Below are 20,419 nucleotides of genomic sequence, written 5' to 3' on the forward strand. Positions count from 1 at the left end.
TAAAGGCCTGTGCAGTGTGCACACCGGCTGCATGTGCTTATACGTGCACGTAAGCGTGCGCTTAAATGATAGAGCCGTGCACGCACTTGTCACGCAAGCAGTGTGCCGTCTCTCATAAGGATCTGTATATTACAACGCGCACGTGCACTACTACGCCCACTCAACCTGTGTGCACAGGGCCGAGTGGCTGACGCTCTCATTTCGCTCACGAAATATATACACGGCGGCTAAAAAATAACTGCATTCCCGTTTCCAGGAGGTTTTGGGATTATACTGAGCAACTTTTACTATGCTAACATACAACTACTACTATACTAAAAAAATTTACCCTCCCATAGAAAATGCCCAAATTTTTATTTCTATTTCGCGAATCCCAAAACCTCCCGGGCAACGGGAATGCAGTTATTTTATAGCAATTAACCCTGTATAGTTGAATAGCCCTAATTTAAAGCAGTCTTCAAGCTAGCAGGCTCATATCGGAGATCCGCCAATCCCTTCCCGGCAATGGCGTTGACTCTCGCGGCCCGCAGTTCCCGTCGCCGTTCCTTCACGTCTTTCGCCGCCAGGGCGAGGTTCTCCAGGTTGGTGAGGAGCACCTGCGTTATGAAAAATAATACTATACTCTAGCAAGCTACCTTTGTCAGTAGAAAACAACGGCAAATTAGAAAAATGTAGGCGCGAAGTATCGATCTTTCATTTTGAATTTCGCGCTTTTCTCTACTGACAAAGTTGGTACGGGTATTATCATGGTCTAATAAAACATGGTCTTCTATTCCCAGAGTGACACGGGCCTACGTCACAATAACATTGCCACTTTATTTCAACATAACATGTTACATGGGTACATTATAGCTATGGTTAATAAGTTAAAATATTTCTTTATAATTTTATAATTTTCATTTATAATGTATTTTATCTTAAATTTTACAATAACACGTCATTTTTAATTATTCGTTAGCAATATCTTCCGATTCACGAAAGAAATTTCAGACGTTCGGGTAATTCTGTTTACATTACTGGCAACACAGGATAGCGCTGTCACATTTGACAATTCGGATCTAGATAACTTCATGCCCTGACCGTCATCCTTGTCGAACGCGTGTTAATTGTTATTTCCTTCTCGCTCAGTGTCAGCAGTCGCAGTGTTTTCCAAACTTTTCACGTCGTAAGCTTGGTAATTAATGTGTAACTGTGAATTAGTTTTTTAAACGTTTGTCTTGTATAGATAAATAAAGTTTAATTTAATACATTAGATTTGTTTTATTTTACTATGTTTCTACATAAATAACTTAAAATTAATGCCGTTAAAATAATTTTCACCGTTGGTTAAAATTCTCCCACATTTTAAAGTTTGAGAACCTGTAAACAGCATGATGACGTAGGCCCGTGTCAGTTAGGTCATACGCGAATCTCGGAATAGAGTACCAGGCGGAGTATATTATTATACCATGGGTATTATATACTTAGTGATGTCGAGATCTGTAGACATCGCAAACCCCCGCAAGGAGGGTTATTCGTCGACCGCCATATTGGTAACATCGCCTCGTAATTCATTTCTTTGTTTTTGCTCATTCATGTTGTTTAAAGTGTAATATTGATAGCGTATTATGCAGTAAATTAATGTGGAAGTGTGCAGATAATGAAAAATTTATCATGAAACGCGTTTAATCACCATTCTGGCGTCAACGCCGGGTAGCCTACGCGGGTCCTTGTAAAGTCCAGCTATCACCTTACAAGAGCTCATAACCCAACTACCGAACAACGTCGTGCTCTACGAGCATTTGCGTTTAATTTCCTATCCTTTTACTTGACGTTGGCTATGGGCAACACCGCCCTCAAGTCCATACATAGAAAAAAAAACCCCCCTGCAACGTGCGGGCATTGGAGTAGATTTCGCAGATCTGCGAAATCGGATCCACACTTGCATTCGCGGCATCGCGCCGCGATTCTCGCACGAGTGTGGAGGGGGCTATACCTATAACTTGGTTGTGAAGTGCGTACTTTAAATCCGTAACAGACTACCGCACTGCACCGCGACCTTGGTGCGGCACACTCTGAGAGCGAGAAAGAGATATCTCTTTCGCGCACTAAGGTCGCGGTGCCTTGCGGTAGTCTGTTACGGCTTTTAGAAGAGAACACCACAGAGTGCGTAGCCAACGTGCAATCGTTTACGCTCCGTAACGAAACGCAACTGTCACTGTCGCACTAATATGGAAGAGTGATAAAGAGAGATGACTACGATACGCTACGGAGTACGGAGCGTTAACTATTGGCACGTTGGCTACGCGGCCAGGACAGCCGGACAGAAAGCGTATAGGTATACGAAATCATTTTTGACCAAACTGAAACGGTCCCTTTACCGCTCAATTAATGAAAATTGTTTAATCCTTCGATCATGACGCAAAACAGGCTAAAATAATTTTGATGAACTTTGCTATTCTAAAAATATTTGGCTCTTCTCAAATAATCGCAAATAAAAGTAAAACGGGAAAAATTACAACTCACGTATTTTAAGACTAGTTGTTTATTTAAATTCTTGTTTCATTTACCAAATAACAACTACATCAGACTTTGTTGTAGGGCATCGTCAGAAACTTGGTAGCTGCCTTCTTGGCTTCTATCATGGTGCACGAGTTACTCGAGAAAACATCGGAACAATAGTAGTCTGGCAGAGTCTTCATGCAAACATCCAAGTTTGTTTTCGTATTTGTCGCGTTGGTGCTTTTACACGTCGACTTAACAGAGTCCACGAACAACTTCGGTTGGAAGTTACCCAGGCAGTTGAAGATAGGGCTCACTTGACCCATTCTCACATTCAAACCCGCTATGTCGCTGTAAGACATGCAGAAACCACACACTTCTGCAATAGCCCTGATGATCTTCCAATCAACACGAGCCTTCCCGGGGGGAGACACCGCCGGGTACGCGTACTGCGATCTACATTCCATGTTCAGGTATGTGCCCCCGGCCTCTGTATACGCGCAGCCTGGCAACACCACCGACGCAGACTGAGCACCGCGATCACCTTGAAAACCGATGTAAATGACACTACAAGCACCCTGCGTCTGCTGCGGACACCAGTTGTAGAAAACCTCGTCCGCTCCTAGAGAAATGACCACGTTCGCGTTGACTGTACTTAGCGCCTGCAGCGCATTCGGTTTCCATCCAGCCTCTAAAGCACCAGCAAAACTGGCTTCTTTAGTTATTACGTGTATGACTGGCCAATCCTTAATATTCATAAAGTTTTTAGCGTACTTGTACACATCGAACATAAATTGGTAGCTCTCAGGCATACCGAGCTGGGAAACACCTACAAATATCAGGGGTCTCTTTGCACCTTTCAAATAATCCCAATAAGACGAGAACCCTTTGAAATCTATGTATGTCACATGGTAGTTGTAGTCACATTCTGGTCCGTATACATAGATGTCACATTCGTTGGTCCTGTATGCCTGACGTATCCACGCGTTTAATATGGGAGCTTCGAAACGGGGATTGGTACCGATTAATAGTATTTTGTCTGCGGTTGCAACATCTTTCATATTAATATTCAACCCATAAGCAGCCCTTATATCTGTCTCCGACCCGGTGCAACACATGCTTCGCTCGATGTAAGTATTATCGCAGTCGAGCATATTGAGAAAATCTTTTGCAACTACCAGGGTTTCCACATTGGTATGGGGACCAGCTATGGCCATTATTTGTTTGGAGTCAGTTCGACAAATTATCCTAGCAACCTCACACAATGCTACGTCCCATTCGACGGGTTTTAGACAGTTGCCGCATCTAATCATCGGAGTTACTAATCGTTGCATCTCTGTAGAGTCTATGGCCCATCGACCCTTGTCCGACAACCATTCCTGGTTGATCTCGTCGTGCTCGCGAGGCAACACTCTTATTACTCTATTGTATCTACTGTTAAGTACAATATTTGTACCTGTAGCATCCGTCACATCGATCGAATTTGTCGTTTTCAATTCCCACGGTCTAGCTTTGAACCTATAAGGTATAGACGTCAACGCTCCAACGGGACACAGGTCGATTATATTACCCGAAAGTTCAGAAAGGAACATTTTGTCAACGTAGGTCCCTACGAGCATGTGGTGTCCGCGACCAGTTGAGCCTAGGACGTCCAGCCCGCAGACTTGAGACGCGAAGCGTATGCACCGAGTGCAGTGTATGCAGCGGTTCATCTCGGTATTGATTAGAGGTCCTAAATCTTTGCTTTCCACGGCTCTTTTTCCTGTGAAGTGTATTTCGGTGAACCTCGTGCGATCGTTCCCGAATTTCATGGATAGATCTTGCAGATCGCATTCGCCTCCTTGGTCGCAAATTGGGCAGTCGAGAGGATGGTCAGCTAGTATGAATTCGAGAACGCTTTCTTGGGCTTTGAGAGTGATGGCGTTGTTGGTTCGTATCTTCATGTTCTTGGCGACCTGGACAGCGCAGGCTATCTGTGGTTTCCACATGCCTTCTACCGAGACGAGGCACATTCGGCAGTTGCCGGCGACCGAGAGCCGCTCGTGGTAGCAGAAGCTCGGCATGGCAATGCCCTCGCTGCGGCAGGCTTGAAGTATGCTGTAGTAACTTGGCACTGACACCGGTTTTCCATTTATAAATATGGGTGTTGTTTGCGTTTGCTGCTTTCTCTTTTGTAGAGTTATTATGTGACGTTTCAATAAGTTCCTAGACGTTTTGAACATTGTTCAAACACGTTGTGCCTAAGTATAATTTAAAATATAAAATCTTATTGTGTTTACGTTTGATATGTAAAATTGACATGTAACAGGGAATGACACAAACGTGACACGACGTACAAGTATTATTTTTTTTATTTTTCTCATGCCTTCATTTTTGTCAATGTAGATATGTAAGATAGGTAGGTTTTATTTGACCATTGCGAAGTTTGATGGAAACCAGACTAAATCGTCGTAACGACCAAAAATCTCTGTAGATAGTCGCCATCAGATAAATTGGGCCGGCCGAGAGGCTCAAATATATCTGAACACGCACTGTAAACGCCTTGACAACGGAGGCGTGTTCAGATATTTGTGAGCACCTTGGCCGCTCCGATGGGCCCGATTCGGATTTTGAAATAGACATCTATTAGACATCTTTTAGACATCACCAAGATACGATAACGATATGTTTAAGATCTAACCTGTCAAATTTGACATTTGCGCGATTCTGGAGATGCCGGATTTACCACTAGGCTAAGTAGGCTGAAGTCTAGGGCGGCAGATTATAGGGGGCGGCAAATTTGGGTCAAAAAAATATTTTATTTGCTGTTCAGGTAGGGTTGATCAGAATTTTGCCGCTCCCCTATTTATTTGTAAGATTTAAATAACAGGCTTTATTTGTCGATTTTGCCGCCCTCTGTCATGTCAAGACCCTTCATATTGAGACAGATAAACGGCCAGATGCACAACAAAGTGATCCTATATGGATTCCGTTTTGAAGCTTGGAACCCTAAAAATGTACCATGTTCTATCAAATTGCCCTATTACTACCGAAAAAAATTCGCGCTCGCTACGCTCACGTTTTTATTTACGGACATTATTGATGGGCCACAAATAAAGCTAGGCAAAGGTCTCCCCCTCTTCTTTCACTCGTCCCGGTATTGAGCTACATCTGGCCAGTCTCTCAAAAAGGAGTCCAAGTTATCCCGCCATCGCCGACGAGGTGTACCGGTTCCCTGGTTTGACTCGTGGGGCACCCACTTTGTGGTTAACTTGGCCCACAAGTTGTTCGGCATGCGGCAGATATAACCAGCCCAGTCCCACTTTAGCTTGGCCGCTTTTCGAGTTATGTACATCTATTATCTGGGTTTTAGAGCGCAGCGTGGTGTTCCGAATGCGATCCCTTATAGTTTCACACCTAATATGCTGCGCTCCATAGCTCTCTGTCAAACCCCGAGTTTGGACTTCTGAGCTTCCGTCATAGACCAAGTCTGAGCACCATAAGTGAGGACTGACAGTAACACTTAAATATGTACCATTTTCTATCAAATTGCGCTATTTCTACCGAAAAAATTTCGCGCTCGCTACGCACGCGTTTTTATTTAGGAACATTACTTGTGGCCCATCAATACACGGTGTAACATGAGCAAACCGAATAATTTTAACAGCGTATTCCTGATCATATTTAGAGACAAAAATGTCCTATAAACTTTTTTGAAATTCGCCTAGTTTCAGAGATAATATTAATTTAAAAAAAAACAAGTCTTATTGTTACATAGTGTAAAAAGCCTTTTTGACGGTGATGTTGCTGCTATGGGACGTAGTCTAAATATCCTTATTGATAGATGTCAAAAAGTGACAACTAACACTTTGCAAAAGTAGGTTTTACGAAAAAAAATGTAAAAATCATTTTTAAGTGACAAGTTTACCAATAACATTTATTTTTTATGTACAAATACATTCAAAAAATTGAAAAAAAAAAAAAACAAAAAACAGTTTTTTTTTGGTGAAATTGATATTTTTTTTTTCCTTCTTTTGGCCTCAGAAATGCGTGGTTAAAATTATTCGGTTTCCTCATGTTACACCGTGTATAAGCCATTTTTGTATAGCATAGTCCCTCGAGCACTCGATGCCAGACCCGACCAAACTCCTTAGCTATATCCAGCCTGACTGCCAATGCCTCACCTTGATTCTCAATGGCCAAAACCCAGCGGTACCCACCGGTCGCCGATCAGATCAGGCAAATATAACGAGGTCGCATCGTCATTGCTTGACAAAAACGGCTCATATAAATCTATATCTAGAATAGTGGCATCACCTTATATGCATTTTAATATGACTATGGTGCGTTGTACTATTAAATTAAACGCCTCTGATTGGAAAGTACTTTAAAAAGCTATAAGCGAAGTGGATAGGGGCGGCAAAATCGGCATAGCCTTCGGGCGGCAAATGTCTAAATCCGGCACTGTAGAGATCCAATTCACATCTAATAGATATCTTACTCTATCTAACGTAAAAGTGACATTGGTTGCCCGAATTGCGCTGCAAAAGAGAACTAGTTGATATCTAAACTATAACGTATCTAGAATGGATCTAGTACGTGTCGTCTCTTGTGAATGTCTTGAAGTTCGAATACGGCAGGGTATATCTAATGGTAACTGCTAGATACTGAGTTTTGGTTATCACCTGACGAATTATGAGTGCAGTATGAAAGTAACAGAAAAAAGTTAGGTTAAGGTAACTTACTAGTATGATTGTTTATGATGTAATTAATAATTATGTATTCACTTACTTGATGAATGGAGTTGATCATTTGCACGAGTGCTTCTTTAAACTGTACGAATATCTCCGTAGCCCTTTGGTACCTGAAAACAATTCCTAATTAAGATTTCACATAAACCGAAAGTCCTAGAAAATAAGTAGTAGGTTAGGTAGGTACGTCAGTACGTCACAGCCTCGCGGCCAGAATAACGAATAATACTACGAATAACGAAATTCGAATCAATTCGAATTCTTTGAATCGCTCTTGCATATTGGAGCGAATTTAGCGATAGAGAAGTGGAATTTCGTTTATTTTCGCGGTAGAACCACTGAGTCCACAGATCACATAATCGCCTGTACAAAATCTGTACATTTGTATTTGTACTGTCGGTAGACACGTGGTCTAGCGCAGAGCGTTAGTCGCAGTAGGGCGCGAGCGGCGCAGGGAGCGGCAGGCGTGAGAGTACGCGCCCGGCGCCGCGCTCCGCGTTCGAGGCAACAAACCTGTACGAATAGTCTACACCCTACAATGCTTCGAGCCGGTCTTACAGTAGACACACTATTTACTTACTTATAGTCATGTGAAGTATCTGTGAACGCGTAGTCTAGCGCTAGTCGCAGGGTACGAGCGGCGCGGGGCGCTGCGGGCGCTGAAAGTACGCGCCGCGCTCCGCGTTCGAGACATCGCGCTTGAACGAACAGTCTGCAAGCGTCGGCGCAAGCTGCTGTGCGCTCCCAGCCGGTTCTGTGAATAGAAATTTAAAAAAGTTTAAAATTATAGAGCCGCAACAGACTACCGCACCGCATCGCGACCTTGGTGCGCCGCACCCATAAGTGAGAGTGAGAAAGAGATAACTCTTTGTTCTGTTACGGCTTTTAGAATCCCGAACCCGAAGAAATCTGACTACAATACGAATACAAAGTTCAAACAGACTTTTTTCAGTCATCTCACTTTTTATCCAGTATTCCCCTCAGATTGAATCCTTCCTCTCTGCTCACTCTAACAGTGGTAGTAAAAGACTAGTGAAACAACAATTAATACACTGACTTGCCGCTAAGCTTCTAAGCCAGCGAGATAATGCGTCTTCAGCATCGTGCTTTAACAAGTTGCCTATAAAAGTTTTAGACACTGACTTGCCCACGCCGCTAAGCTTCCAAGCCGGCAGCGCGTCGTCCAGCAACCGCACCGCAGCATGCGCGTATTCGGCCGCGACGCAGAGGCGCGCGCGCACAGCCGCTAGCGCGCCTCGCAGCCCGCGCGCGCGTGATACCGCGTCTTCAAGGATCGTGCTAACAGGTTGCCTATAGGGGATTAGACACTGACGCCCACGCCGCTGAGCTTCCAAGCCGGCAGCGCGTCGTCCAGCAGCCGCACCGCAGCGTGCGCGTATTTGGCCGCGGCGCGGAGGCGCGCGCTCACAGCCGCCAGCGCGTCCCGCAGCCCGCGCGCGCGTGATAGCGCGTTTTCAAGCATCGTGCTACGAGTAACAGCTTGCTTATAGGGGTTTAGACACTGACTTGCCCACGCCGCTAAGCTTCCAAGCCGGCAGCGCGTCGTCCAGCAGCCGCACCGCAGCATGCGCGTATTCGGCTGCGGCGCGGAGGCGCGCGCTCACAGCCGCCAGCGCGTCCCGCAGCCCGCGCGCGCGGGATAGCGCGTCTTCGAGCGGCGTGCCGGGGCGTAGAGTATTGGCCCAGACGCTATCTGCAAATAACACAAAACGTGGATTTTATTCATTGACATTGGTAGGCCAAAAAGTCACGATGCCGAGATGCCGACCGAGCGGGTTAAGAGCCGTTACTAATAATATTTTATGCGCCTTATTTAAAATGGGAGGTGGATCCCCAATTTGGCAGTTTTTGTTAGGTGGGTCGGAGCCCAGTCAACTTTGGGGACCACTGCCTTAGATTACAGAATTTTGGTTGATTCCAAGTACAGGTTCCATGACAGTTTGAACCATATAAAGTGGCTTTAACCTTAGTAAATTTTTCTATTGGAGACAAGCCGATACCATAGAAGGTAGCATCCTATAGAAGTGGTATACGCGTGCCTCCGTAAGGGACAAAACATACGCAATGCGACAATATTAAAAACACGTTTTAACATTCCTGACAACATACCAAAAACAATCTACGTAATTCGGTCGGGTTATTTGTTGCCCACCATAAACCATACTAAATTTATGGTGGGGAACAAACAAAAAGTGAGACTGTAACAAGGACAAGCAATAATACCTACCGCTTTCTCTGCTACTCCTACTGAAAGTTCCATAAGTGCATCTCGTTCGGTCGTTTGGCCCCTCCCCCGTTTCATCTCTATATTGTTGTACCTCTATGGCCGATTCTAAATTCTAATATAACCTTAATAAATATAAAATTTACCTAGTAGCTGCTGCAGCTGCGCGTAAAGGGAGCGCGTGCGCAGAATCTGAGCGTGTAGGGTGCGCCGCTCTCGTTGAAGCTCTCCCAGCCGTGTCTGTAGCCAGCTCAGCTCCAGTCGACGCATTTCCTGAACCAAACCACAGAATAAATAGTAGTACTAACCGTGCAGAAAGGAAACTTCCTACAAAACCGAAGTTTGACAGCGGTTCAGGGTCGAAACATGCTGTCCCTTTCTAATATATGGCACTATCCCTTTCGGCTATTTAGGGTTGTCAAAATTCAAGCCATTATCTTATCTGTGGTCGTGCACGCAAAGGGACGTCAAGTTGTGTCAACCCTATGCTAGGAGCAATGCTGAGCCGAACGGAGCCGAGTTTGCCCGAAGAGAGGAGTTTCGCACCCCTGATGACCAAACCCGAAATCCTATTCATAGAGTCGGACCAAGCTAACTTGCACAGACAATGATAATGTATGGACATGTCACCATAAACGACCAATTTCTATGAAAATATTACTGATATGACACAACTTTTTTTTTCTTTAACAAAACTGCCTATGTTTACTCTACCTTCCGATTAATATTAGCCACGAAGTCTTCATTTTCTGACGCGAGCACTGGACGTCTGTATATGTCCAAGCTGACGAAAACCTAGAACAAAAAGTACTCGTAGACGTAAAGCCTAAGGAGTTCACTATTTTGTTACCAATTGATTTTACTACCATTTCCTGGCTTGCTGCTCTGCCTTCCACCGATGAACAGCTGCCAGACGCTTGTATCAAGTAATAAGAATGGTATGCTGTCAAAATTGTACGTTTTCCGGGGCTAGTAGTGTTAGTGCTGAGCCCATAACCTAATTAAAGTTTAAGATGGGTTCGCAATGAACAGATGGCGCTAGTGACACCGATTATGTAGATTAAACATTAGTTATTGATATTCTATAATCTATAATTACCTGATGAATCGTCTTGGCGTAGCTGTCTTTGTTCGTCATGGTAGATGTGGCGTCCTCGAAACTTTTGATTTCCTGAAAGATAAAAAATATTAGGTACCTATTCTTAAATTAATTAATAAACGTTTTTGGATAATGTTACATTTTCGTTTTCGTCGACCCATCGTAAGCGCGATGTAGAAATCGCCTCAATAAATACAACGACATCTAGCGGACAATTCGTACCTCCTGTATGCTAGCAAGCTCGGCGGATACCACAGCAAGCCTGGCGGCAGGGTATGTGCGTTCGCTGCTCGCGATCTCATCGTCGAGCCGCGCCAGCGCCGCCACCAGCGTCTCGCCTTTGCCTGCTGATTTCCACGCCATCTGTTGGGAAAACTATATAATGTATGATCAAGATTACAGTTGCAAATGGTTATGTGAAAATGTGAATGTTACTAGTAAATATGTACAGTCGCCATCAGATATATCGGAGCGGCCAAGGTGTTCATAATATCTGAACACGCGCCCTAACGCCTTGACAATAGAGGCGTGTTCAGATATTTGTGAGCGCCTTGGCCGTTCTGATATATCTGATGGCGACTGTACCTACTTCTTCAAGTTGTGTCGGTTTTTGAAGCACATTATTTCTTGCACTTAGGTACATATGTTTAGTGTGGCAATGTGCGGCAGAAAAGACAATAGGCGCCTCTCCTTCAATCTGCCAAAATTCATACGGACGTGAATGTCCAGGAGAATGATTAGGAACGTACTTGCGAACCCATGCCATGCGAATGAGGGTGCAAATAACGAGTGCACTGTTTTTCTGCCTCGATAGAAACACTGTCACTAGTTCGACTGGCGTGCAAAATGCATCATATAGGTACCTACCTACCTACTATGTAAGAGCCTAAGAGGGCTGATAGCATTTGTACAGTTGCCATCAGATATATCGGAGCGGCCAAGGTGTTCACAATATCTAAACACGCACTCTAACGCCCTGACAAAAGAGGCGTGTTCAGATATTTGTGAGCGCGTTAGCCGCTCCGATATATCTGATGGCAACTGTACTGCGTTCTATAAGAAGAAGACATCTATAAAACCGGGCAAGTGCGAGTCGGACTCGCGCACGAAGGGTTCCGTACCATAATGCAAAAAAAAAACGGAAAAAAATGCAAAAAGAAAACGGTCACCCATCCAAGTACTGACCACGCCCGACGTTGCTTATTAACTTTGGTCAAAAATCACGTTTGCTGTATGGGAGCCCCACTTAAATCTTTATTTTATTCTGTTTTTAGTATTTGTTGTTATAGCGGCAACAGAAATACATCATCTGTGAAAATTTCAACTGTCTTGCTATCACGGTTCGTGAGATACAGCCTGGTGACAGACAGACGGACGGACGGACGGACGGACGGACGGACAGCGAAGTCTCAGTAATAGGGTCCCGTTTTACCCTTTGGGTACGGAACCCTAAAAAGTACAATTTATTCAGCAATTAAGGATTATTCACATTAGAACGAAGTATCCGACACTTATTTTCCTAAAGAAAGCATCACGTGATTACCGGTCACCAGTCATAGAAAACGAAGTGTCGATTGCCTTGGCCCTGACCCGGGTCGTTCTAACGTGAATCATCCTTAAAGCCATACAACAACAATAAACTTACTGGTGAGGATATGTCCGTATGAACCTTCGGTGTGCTCGGCACGCAGCCCATGGTAGGACCATCCCCCTACTGACTACTACGTAAATACTATCTTACAAGTTTACACGAGACTTATGAGTATATGTGCCAAGGCCAATGTTTGTTTGGCAAATATGCGATACGCTCACAATAGGGTAGCGGTGTCGGGTGGCACGGAGTGGCTACTTTTTTAATAAATAGCTGTTTGGATGTGCGAAGGAGCTTTATTTGATGCGGTATCCAATTGTTTAAGTATAAAGAGGTTTTATTTAATTGTCGTGTTTGTTAGCTTTGTTTGTTTAGGTAAAATTTCGTACCTACGTAGAATTTGTAGCGTTTCCTGACGTCCGATTGAGCTAAATAGATATTTTAGTGCTCACTGCTTTTTCAGTAGAACTGAAGAGTATTTTACAATTAAAGGGACTCTGCTAATATGTATTTAGGACGGGTCACTCTCACTCGTGTATGGAGAAAAAAAATGTATTAGTTATCCTTCGGGCACAGTTACAAAAACATGCGTAATAATGCCAATAAACAGTATTTCAAATTATTCTGTAATAGGAATTCATTTTCTGCCTCCGGATCCATTTCAAAGTTTTCATATAAATATTGTTATATTTTGTATGGTCTGCGGAGTATATTTATGTATCGTCTCTTTATTCAAACTTTAGCTAAAAAGTTATACCATTATTAGCTCGAAATAGCATGGTAAAGGTTTAGAGCCAATAAATAAATAAAAAAGTACTCAAAAAGAAACATTTTTTTTTCACAATGTCCATACATTTAACAAAAACTTTGACTAAAATCCGGAGGCAGTAAAATTAAAGCTAAAAATAAAATAAAAATACGTGCAATAATTAATTACCAAATGGCACCTTTTTTTAACTGTGCCCCCCAATAAATTAAAAAAAAAGTAAAAATGCCCCACCCTACATTGTACCTATACAATCCTGAAGTCGCCCACGGACCAAACTTGCCAAGGCAAATGCAATTTTAATTAGTCACAAATATCACAATAAAGAGTCAAAATACAATGATATGGACCTTTGTGACCTATGTGTGTGTTCCGTTGTAAACCGATGGAACCGTTTTATCTCGCCGACCCCCGCAACACCAGAGGGGTTGTAAGTGCGTTGCCGGCCTTTACGATGGGAGTACGCTCTTTTCTTAAAGGTTTAAATTGCACTCGCATTTACCATCCATAAAGATACCTGGCCATGAGTGTAAAACTAAGGTATGCGGTGTTACATATTTTGTACCCTTAAATATAGAAACGTCCAAAACATATATTCATTACATGAATAGCTCCATGGGACAGTATAGCAAATAGCTGTAAAATTAGTCACAATCACGACACATCATTAGCGGAATAGGTGAGACACGTTTACTATATATACAACGAGTTACATATTTATTCGATATCATAGTTGGTTACGTTAGTCACGAACCTTGAATACCTATATAGTGTACCTAGGTAAATGTTATTATCTAAACTAATCAACTCTTACTTTGCATGTCTACTTATACCTACATGCTATAGTATTAGGTAGTTACTCATAAAATATAATGCATGTAGGCATGTAGTGTATACTGTATACTTAATATACCCAATTATATGTATTCTCTTCTTCTCTTTGATACCCACCTACAAACTACAGGCGGCCCATAGGCGGTCACATTCCTAATCTAAGTAATCAGCGGTTTTTCCAGAAAACCTTGGGGTGGACAAAGGAAATGTACATAAAGTTTAAAATTATACAACAATAAAATTATCAAACAATTATTAACTCCACATACTTTGCCTCTCGTGTTTTTACTTGATAACGTAAATAATTAAACACATAACTGCTCACTGTGCACCTTGGGTAATAAAGCGTAGATCTGAGGGGCTACCGCGAAAACCGATATTCGCAAATTGCGGGGATCTTTCTCTTTTACTCCAAGGAAGGCGTAATAAGAGTGACAGAGAAAAATGACCGCAATTTGCGAACTTCGATTTTCGCGGTTATAGCCCGGTACCAGACATACAGTTTATAAAAAAAAAATCCTGTCATATTTTAAGTTAAAAATCAAAGAAACCAATACTAAAAACCCATAATAAAAGAAATAAAAATTAAGTAATCGTTTAATTTTTATGCAAATATAAAATTGTGATTGTAATTTGTGGCGTTTCACTTTTGTCGTTTTTAATACAGCCTCGAACGGTCGCGTACTGTCAACGTCAAGCAGTCGTCAACGTTGACCTCCTACCCCTCATCCGATTCCGATCATCTTGTCATACCGCTTAAGTTTTTGCAATAAATTCAATTTATTTCGTTTCTTTTCTTTCAACTTATAGTAATTCATATACAAATAAAAGTGCTCAACAAACCAAGCTAGTGGTAAGTACAAAACATTCACTCTTTACCGCACAAAGTACCACGTTGATTAATCATCATTTAAATTTCACCACAATTGATAAATATCTGGTTTTCTTTATTTTTCAGACTTGGTAGCACTCAAAATCCGAGGCCTCAGGCCTCGGCCTGTGGTCACACATCCTTAAACTATAAAACAAACCGCAAAAACCCTTTAAATTCTTCGTGGCAATTCACCCCTCCTTTATAATTTCGCAATATTTTTCTACCGTCGTTAAGATGTCTCAGTGGAACAACTCTTATCCTTACAACCAGGATTACCAGGGCTCCAACACCTGGAATGGTGAATTAGGCAATCAATATTCAAATCAACAGTACTATCCCCCCACACAACCTACTTACGAACAACCTAACCAGTATGTAAACTTTCAAGAGTTTCTCTCTCAAATGCAAGGCGGTAACGCCGCCGCGACAAGTTCTGCCTCATACAGCAACACTCAGTATCAAAACTACCCTAGCAACCAGTATGAATACCAAAACATGCCTTCAACTTCTCAAAATCCATACTATCCAACATCAACTGCTGTTAATAGTACAGATCTCCAAACATCACATAGCCAAATGAATGTATCAGAACCTAGCTATAGCAATCAAATGGTATTCAAATCAAATCTCACAGCAACAGCAACAGAATTTGTGCCAAAGGGAACTCAGAAGCCACCAAGTCCTCCAGAAGACTCTTCCAATTACAATGGGCTGTCGGAAAGTAAGGATAATACTGCCGGAAACTGGAGAGAAAAGTCTTCCCAACCAAGTAGTTCCCGTAGCTTAAATGAACCTCGAAATGATCAGGAATCAAAGAAAAGACCAGAAAAAGACCGCAGGCGGCGTAATGAAGGTCGTAACAATAATTTAAGTAGTCAAATTGAACCTGATAGTCAATACAATGAGCTTAATAGTCAAAATGATCCTGATGGTGGTGAATATGAATCAAATACTTATAGTTATGATTCTAATAAACATAGTGCTGAGTGTAGCAATCGTAATAATGAAGGCACCAGTCGAAAATATGACTCAAATAAAAGTGGCCGTAAAAATGAGTCCAGCCGTAACAATGAGTCCAGCCGTAACAATGAGAGCAGCCGAAACTATGACTCCAACAGTTACAATAAAGAATCAAGCAGTCGGAATAATGATTCTGACCGTAACCATGACTCTCAAGACCGTAACCACTCAAATAGGAATACAGATTCTGATGCCCGGCACTATGAGTCTAGCAGTCGTAACAATGATGGCAACAGCCGCAGCTACGACTCAAAAAAACGCTACGAATACAATAATCGTAATTATGACTCTAGCAATCGTGAGAGAGATGGCGGCAGTCGCAACTACGAATCAAATAGTCGAAATTACGATTCTAACAATCGAAGCCAAGACAGCAACCGTGGTGCTGACTCAGGGCGCTCCGACTATAACCGTCGCGACTTCAACGGCCGCGACAGTGACTACAATAGTCGTAATAACGACTACAATCAGGATCGTGAATACGGTCGTAACCAGGACTTTAATAGTCGTGACTACGGCCGTGGCTACGACTCTCGTTACGACAGAGGAAATAAAAAGTCTAAAAGTAAAGAAGCTGATAATAGAACTTACTATAACAGTACAGCTAAGGGTAGTCAGGACGTCAGGAGTGGGAGAGCGGAGCGAGGAGAAGCCTCGGGCAGGAGTAGGAACTGGCCGGGAAGCCAGCGGGTGAGGCCGACGGAAAGAGCTGATGATGAGCAGTTTGCTAAAGGTTATCTGGATAATCGGGAGGATCGGTATGCTAAAGGCTCAAGATCAGAAACCACTTTTAGTCCAAGGAACAGGAATAAGCAAATAGATCATGGTGGTAAGTTTGATTAATTCAATTTTATTATTAATACTTAGTTTGTAAAGTACTTTGTTTATGCCCAGTGAGAAATAGTAGAAAAAACGTTTGTATGAAGAAGCAATCACCTAACGGCGTCCCCATTCGTCTAGCTAGAGTATCGTTTTAATTCACTGATCATATTTAGTGGAATTTGAATCTGTATTGTATTGGTGTCCTTATTGATTTTCACATTTGGCTTATTATCATAACGGTTTCTAACACAAAATCTTTTAACAGGGAACGTAGACCTGACCCAACGGGAGCGTCTCTCCGAGCAACTAGACAAGGGAACGTTGGAATGTCTGGTGTGCTGCGAGAGAGTGAAGCAGATAGACCCAGTGTGGTCGTGCGGCAACTGCTACCATGTGCTGCATCTCCGCTGCATCAGGAAGTGGGCCATGAGCAGCATCATAGGTAAGATTGTCTCTTTTAATGATTCTTTGGTGGATCAACTATTTCTAGATGTCATTGTCAGCAACCATAAACATAAACATAATTTATTTAAAAAAACACGTATTTCATGGTTACATTCATATAAAACAAAGACTTAAAAATGTTTTATACATTTAGTGGTCAGGACGTTAGCCGCGTAGGCTGAAGACGTGGGTTCGTTTCCCGCCTCGGCCATCGTGGACTTGGTCACTTTTTTCTTAGTGTATGTTATCTATTTCAGTTTATAATTTAATGTTTGTTTGCAGAGGGAAAATGGCGCTGCCCTGCCTGTCAGAACACGAGCTCCGAGCTTCCCTCGGAGTACCGCTGCATGTGCGGCGCCGTGCGGAGCCCCGACTACCAGCGTGGGCAGCATGGAGCCCACACATGCGGACAGGTATGATAGACAATAGACATGTATGTATGTATGTATACATAAAAGTTTGATTTTCAATGATTTTTCACAGCTTTTATAATTTGAGATACTCCATTAGTGCAAAACTAAATAAACAAATTGCCATGTAATAATGATATGTTGTTCGCAGACGTGTCAGCGGCCCCGCTCCTGCCCCCACCCGTGCACGCTGCCGTGCCACCCCGGGCCCTGCCCGCCCTGCCAAGCCACCGTCTCCAAGTAAGTACTTCGATGTGGGCAGGGCGTCATGTGTTCTGCTGCCGCTGTCTTCTGCAGCTGCTTCGGTTTCATTTCACCTACGACAATACTTGGGATTAGCTACCAAGTGGACCCCAGGCCCACATGAGTTGTGGCAATAAGCCGGGACAATCGCTAGGAAGAAGTCTTAAATGCCACAAAATCAAGGTTTAACCCCTTACTTCATGTAATAAAAAATATTTGTTTAAATTTGTACTTTAATACTGTCAGTAGAGTTGAATAACATATCCGCCAAATATGGCATTGTATGCGGTAAAGGGTTAAAGAGTGACTCAGGGGAACGTAACCATGGCAACGAGTGATAAGAAAAAGTGATTTCGCCTCTAATACTAAAATATCTAAAAAAAATCTTTCCCAGGCAATGTGGCTGCGGCGCTGAAACCCGCTCCGTCCTCTGCAGCAGCAAGTTACCTCAAGTCTGCGGCCGAGTGTGTTCCCGTAAACTGGAGTGTGGCGTGCACTCGTGCGAGAAGGAGTGCCACGAGGGGCCGTGCGACGCTTGTGGGGCCTCCGTCGAGCAAGGTATGCCTTTTGCTAATATTCGTGATGGATTTTTCTTCTTATGTTCATAAATAAAGGTGTTATGCAGTGGCGGTACTTCCATACAAGCCCAAAAGCCGGGCTTGCCTTAGTTGCCTTACCGAAATTACGTAGTGATCAATAATCAATATAGATTATTTTTTAACTGCGCGCCAAATGAACCCGTATTATTAAATTCAAGCAACAGCGCGCGGACCGCGGCGCCAGCGTGTTGCAAATTTTTGCCGTGGTGGCGCCTCGTCCGCGCGAAAGAAATCAGGCGTAGAATGTTCTAGCTATCCTGCTCGCACTCGTTGGCTTGCAACCGGGCTTGCTTTTTCGTCCCCCTCTAGGCGCTCTTAGCCTACAAACCGCCATAGAACGATGTAACTATTTGTTGGCATGTATAGCAATTTTATATGGCGATCTTAGCCTACAAACCGCCATAGAACGATGTAACTATTTGTTGGCATGTATAGCAATTTTATATGGCGATTTAAGCCTGGCTTTTGGTGTGAAGTTAGCTGCATAAGTTCGCACGGACGGGCACGCGTTTACTTCAAGTGTATTATTATTTAGTCGAGTCGGAAGTAACGAAAGCTCAATTTATTTAAGTGAATTTGAATTAAGTAGTGAATGTGGATTTGTTTGTTTGTTGTGACGTTTAGAAGTGTTAACAATTGATGAAGTTGTTCCTTGTGACGGTATGACATGCGTCCACGTATTACTCAACGAAGGCAAGGTAAAATCGTTAAACTTTGTAGAAAAACGGGATATCATGTCAGCGCCAAAACCAACACCAGACTTGTGTATTCTCAGAAAAGTCAGTCGCATTAAGAGAAAATTGTGTTCAGCCGTTTACAAAACACAAGGATTGTTGGTTTACTCCAATTAAGGCGTAATTAGAGTAACAGAGAAAGAAGGTAGGCCCTCTGATATGTTTGTAAAATTTTATCTAGTAGTTATAGTAGTAGGTACCTACCTAGTATGCCCTGTGCGCTTTGATAGCTCGCCGCGATACTTACGCTAGCAAATTCATTCATTCTTCATTTAAGTTCAAAGTCAGATTGGACATTTATTACGAAAACATATCTTTCGGCTTGCCTTACTCCGAAACCGTAGGCACGCCACTGGTGTTATGGCCGAAGGGTGTCAAGATAAAGAAAATTGAAATAAAGATTTTGATTCATTCATTCATAAAACGAACTGCAGAAGGGTTTCGGTCTTTATAAGTTTTTATTTAATTTCATCTGTCGCGTTGACTCTGTCTGTAATTAAGTCTTGCAAGCTAAATTAAACCCACTTTCCATTTTTTGATTAAGCAGAAATCTGACATACCTATGTAAGTTGGTTGATAATGCAATATTAGAGTACCATCAAGCTGATCTGACCATAGACACAGAAGGATAGGGCCTCCGTCGAGCAAGATATGTTAGTAGACTTACACCGATGAACCAGACAAGAACGGCCTCCTAGCCTAGTTGATAGTGACCCTGCCTATGAAACAGGAGGTCCCGGGTTTGAATCCTGGTAAGGGCATTTATTTGTGTGTTCATCACAAATATTTGTTCCTGAGTTATGGATGTTTCTATGTATAAATATAAGTATTTATATATATCGTCGTCTAGTACCCACAACACAACAGTGGCGTGCACTTCATAAAGGCAAAAAGGCACTGCCTACCCTACTATAATTCCGATGTCTATCCTCTTAAACTACTTAATTTAATTTATACCTGATCGTACTATCAGTAATCGATATAACTTAAAACATTCTAAAAATTAATAAGCGCTCCATCTACCGGTTAAGCTTTGTCATCAAGTCATCATCTATAATAATTCTACGCGACGAAGTTTACACCACGCGGCACTAGCGCCGCTACGTGCCTTGCACGGCAAAGACAGAAAACATTTCCGTCTAAATCTTTCTATGTGTGCCTCCCCGTGAATCGTCGTTACGCGGTTACAGTGTAGTGGGCCTTCCTATAAGTACGAGCACACAATTATACAAGTAACGCACACATTTAGACGCAATAGGCAGTGTCTTTCGTACCAAACATAAACGAATGACGCCCGAAAGTTTCCGAATAGTTCCGATGTTTACGTGACTATTTTAAAAAGTAGCATTTGCTATGGTAATTTAGTGCAAAAACGAGACTATTTTTTTATTCGTTTACAGTATTTGGTTAAGTTTATTTACATTTTTTATTCGGTCGCCATTGTTTGTTTGTTTTGGTGAGTTTATGAGATAACAGTTAACAGTTGCCGGAAATTATAAAGTGCGATTAGTGAAAAAATGGATAATT

General features: G+C 42.6%; 3 protein-coding genes across 3 annotated transcripts in view; 1 reads left to right on the plus strand and 2 right to left on the minus strand.

Annotated features, from left to right (window-relative positions):
* Window positions 1-16: 16 nt before the first annotated feature.
* LOC134791258 (uncharacterized) lies at window positions 17-12,404 on the minus strand. Its single transcript, XM_063762240.1, has 9 exons — window positions 12,201-12,404; window positions 10,778-10,930; window positions 10,556-10,627; window positions 10,171-10,251; window positions 9,603-9,729; window positions 8,739-8,925; window positions 7,792-7,965; window positions 7,252-7,324; window positions 17-596 (listed from the first exon to the last, which is right to left on the minus strand). Exons 1-9 carry the CDS (start codon window positions 12,249-12,251, stop codon window positions 441-443), a joined length of 1,074 nt encoding a protein of 357 aa, XP_063618310.1. The 5' UTR covers window positions 12,252-12,404; the 3' UTR covers window positions 17-440.
* Window positions 2,509-4,774, minus strand: LOC134791224 (NADH-ubiquinone oxidoreductase 75 kDa subunit, mitochondrial-like). The gene has a single exon (XM_063762198.1). It carries the CDS (start codon window positions 4,701-4,703, stop codon window positions 2,565-2,567), a length of 2,139 nt encoding a protein of 712 aa, XP_063618268.1. The 5' UTR covers window positions 4,704-4,774; the 3' UTR covers window positions 2,509-2,564.
* A 1,994-nt stretch (window positions 12,405-14,398) lies between the features above and the next one.
* LOC134791256 (protein shuttle craft) overlaps window positions 14,399-20,419 on the plus strand; it is a 36,719-nt gene continuing 30,698 nt past the window's right edge. The window contains exons 1-6 of the mRNA XM_063762238.1: window positions 14,399-14,599; window positions 14,705-16,469; window positions 16,728-16,904; window positions 17,189-17,319; window positions 17,468-17,556; window positions 17,954-18,117. Of these exons, the coding sequence (XP_063618308.1) occupies window positions 14,855-16,469; window positions 16,728-16,904; window positions 17,189-17,319; window positions 17,468-17,556; window positions 17,954-18,117 (2,176 nt within the window). The 5' untranslated portion in view covers window positions 14,399-14,599; window positions 14,705-14,854. The remainder of the gene's footprint in view (window positions 14,600-14,704; window positions 16,470-16,727; window positions 16,905-17,188; window positions 17,320-17,467; window positions 17,557-17,953; window positions 18,118-20,419) is intronic.

Source organism: Cydia splendana, chromosome 6 (genome assembly GCF_910591565.1).
Source record: "Cydia splendana chromosome 6, ilCydSple1.2, whole genome shotgun sequence".
NCBI lineage: Eukaryota > Metazoa > Arthropoda > Insecta > Lepidoptera > Tortricidae > Cydia > Cydia splendana.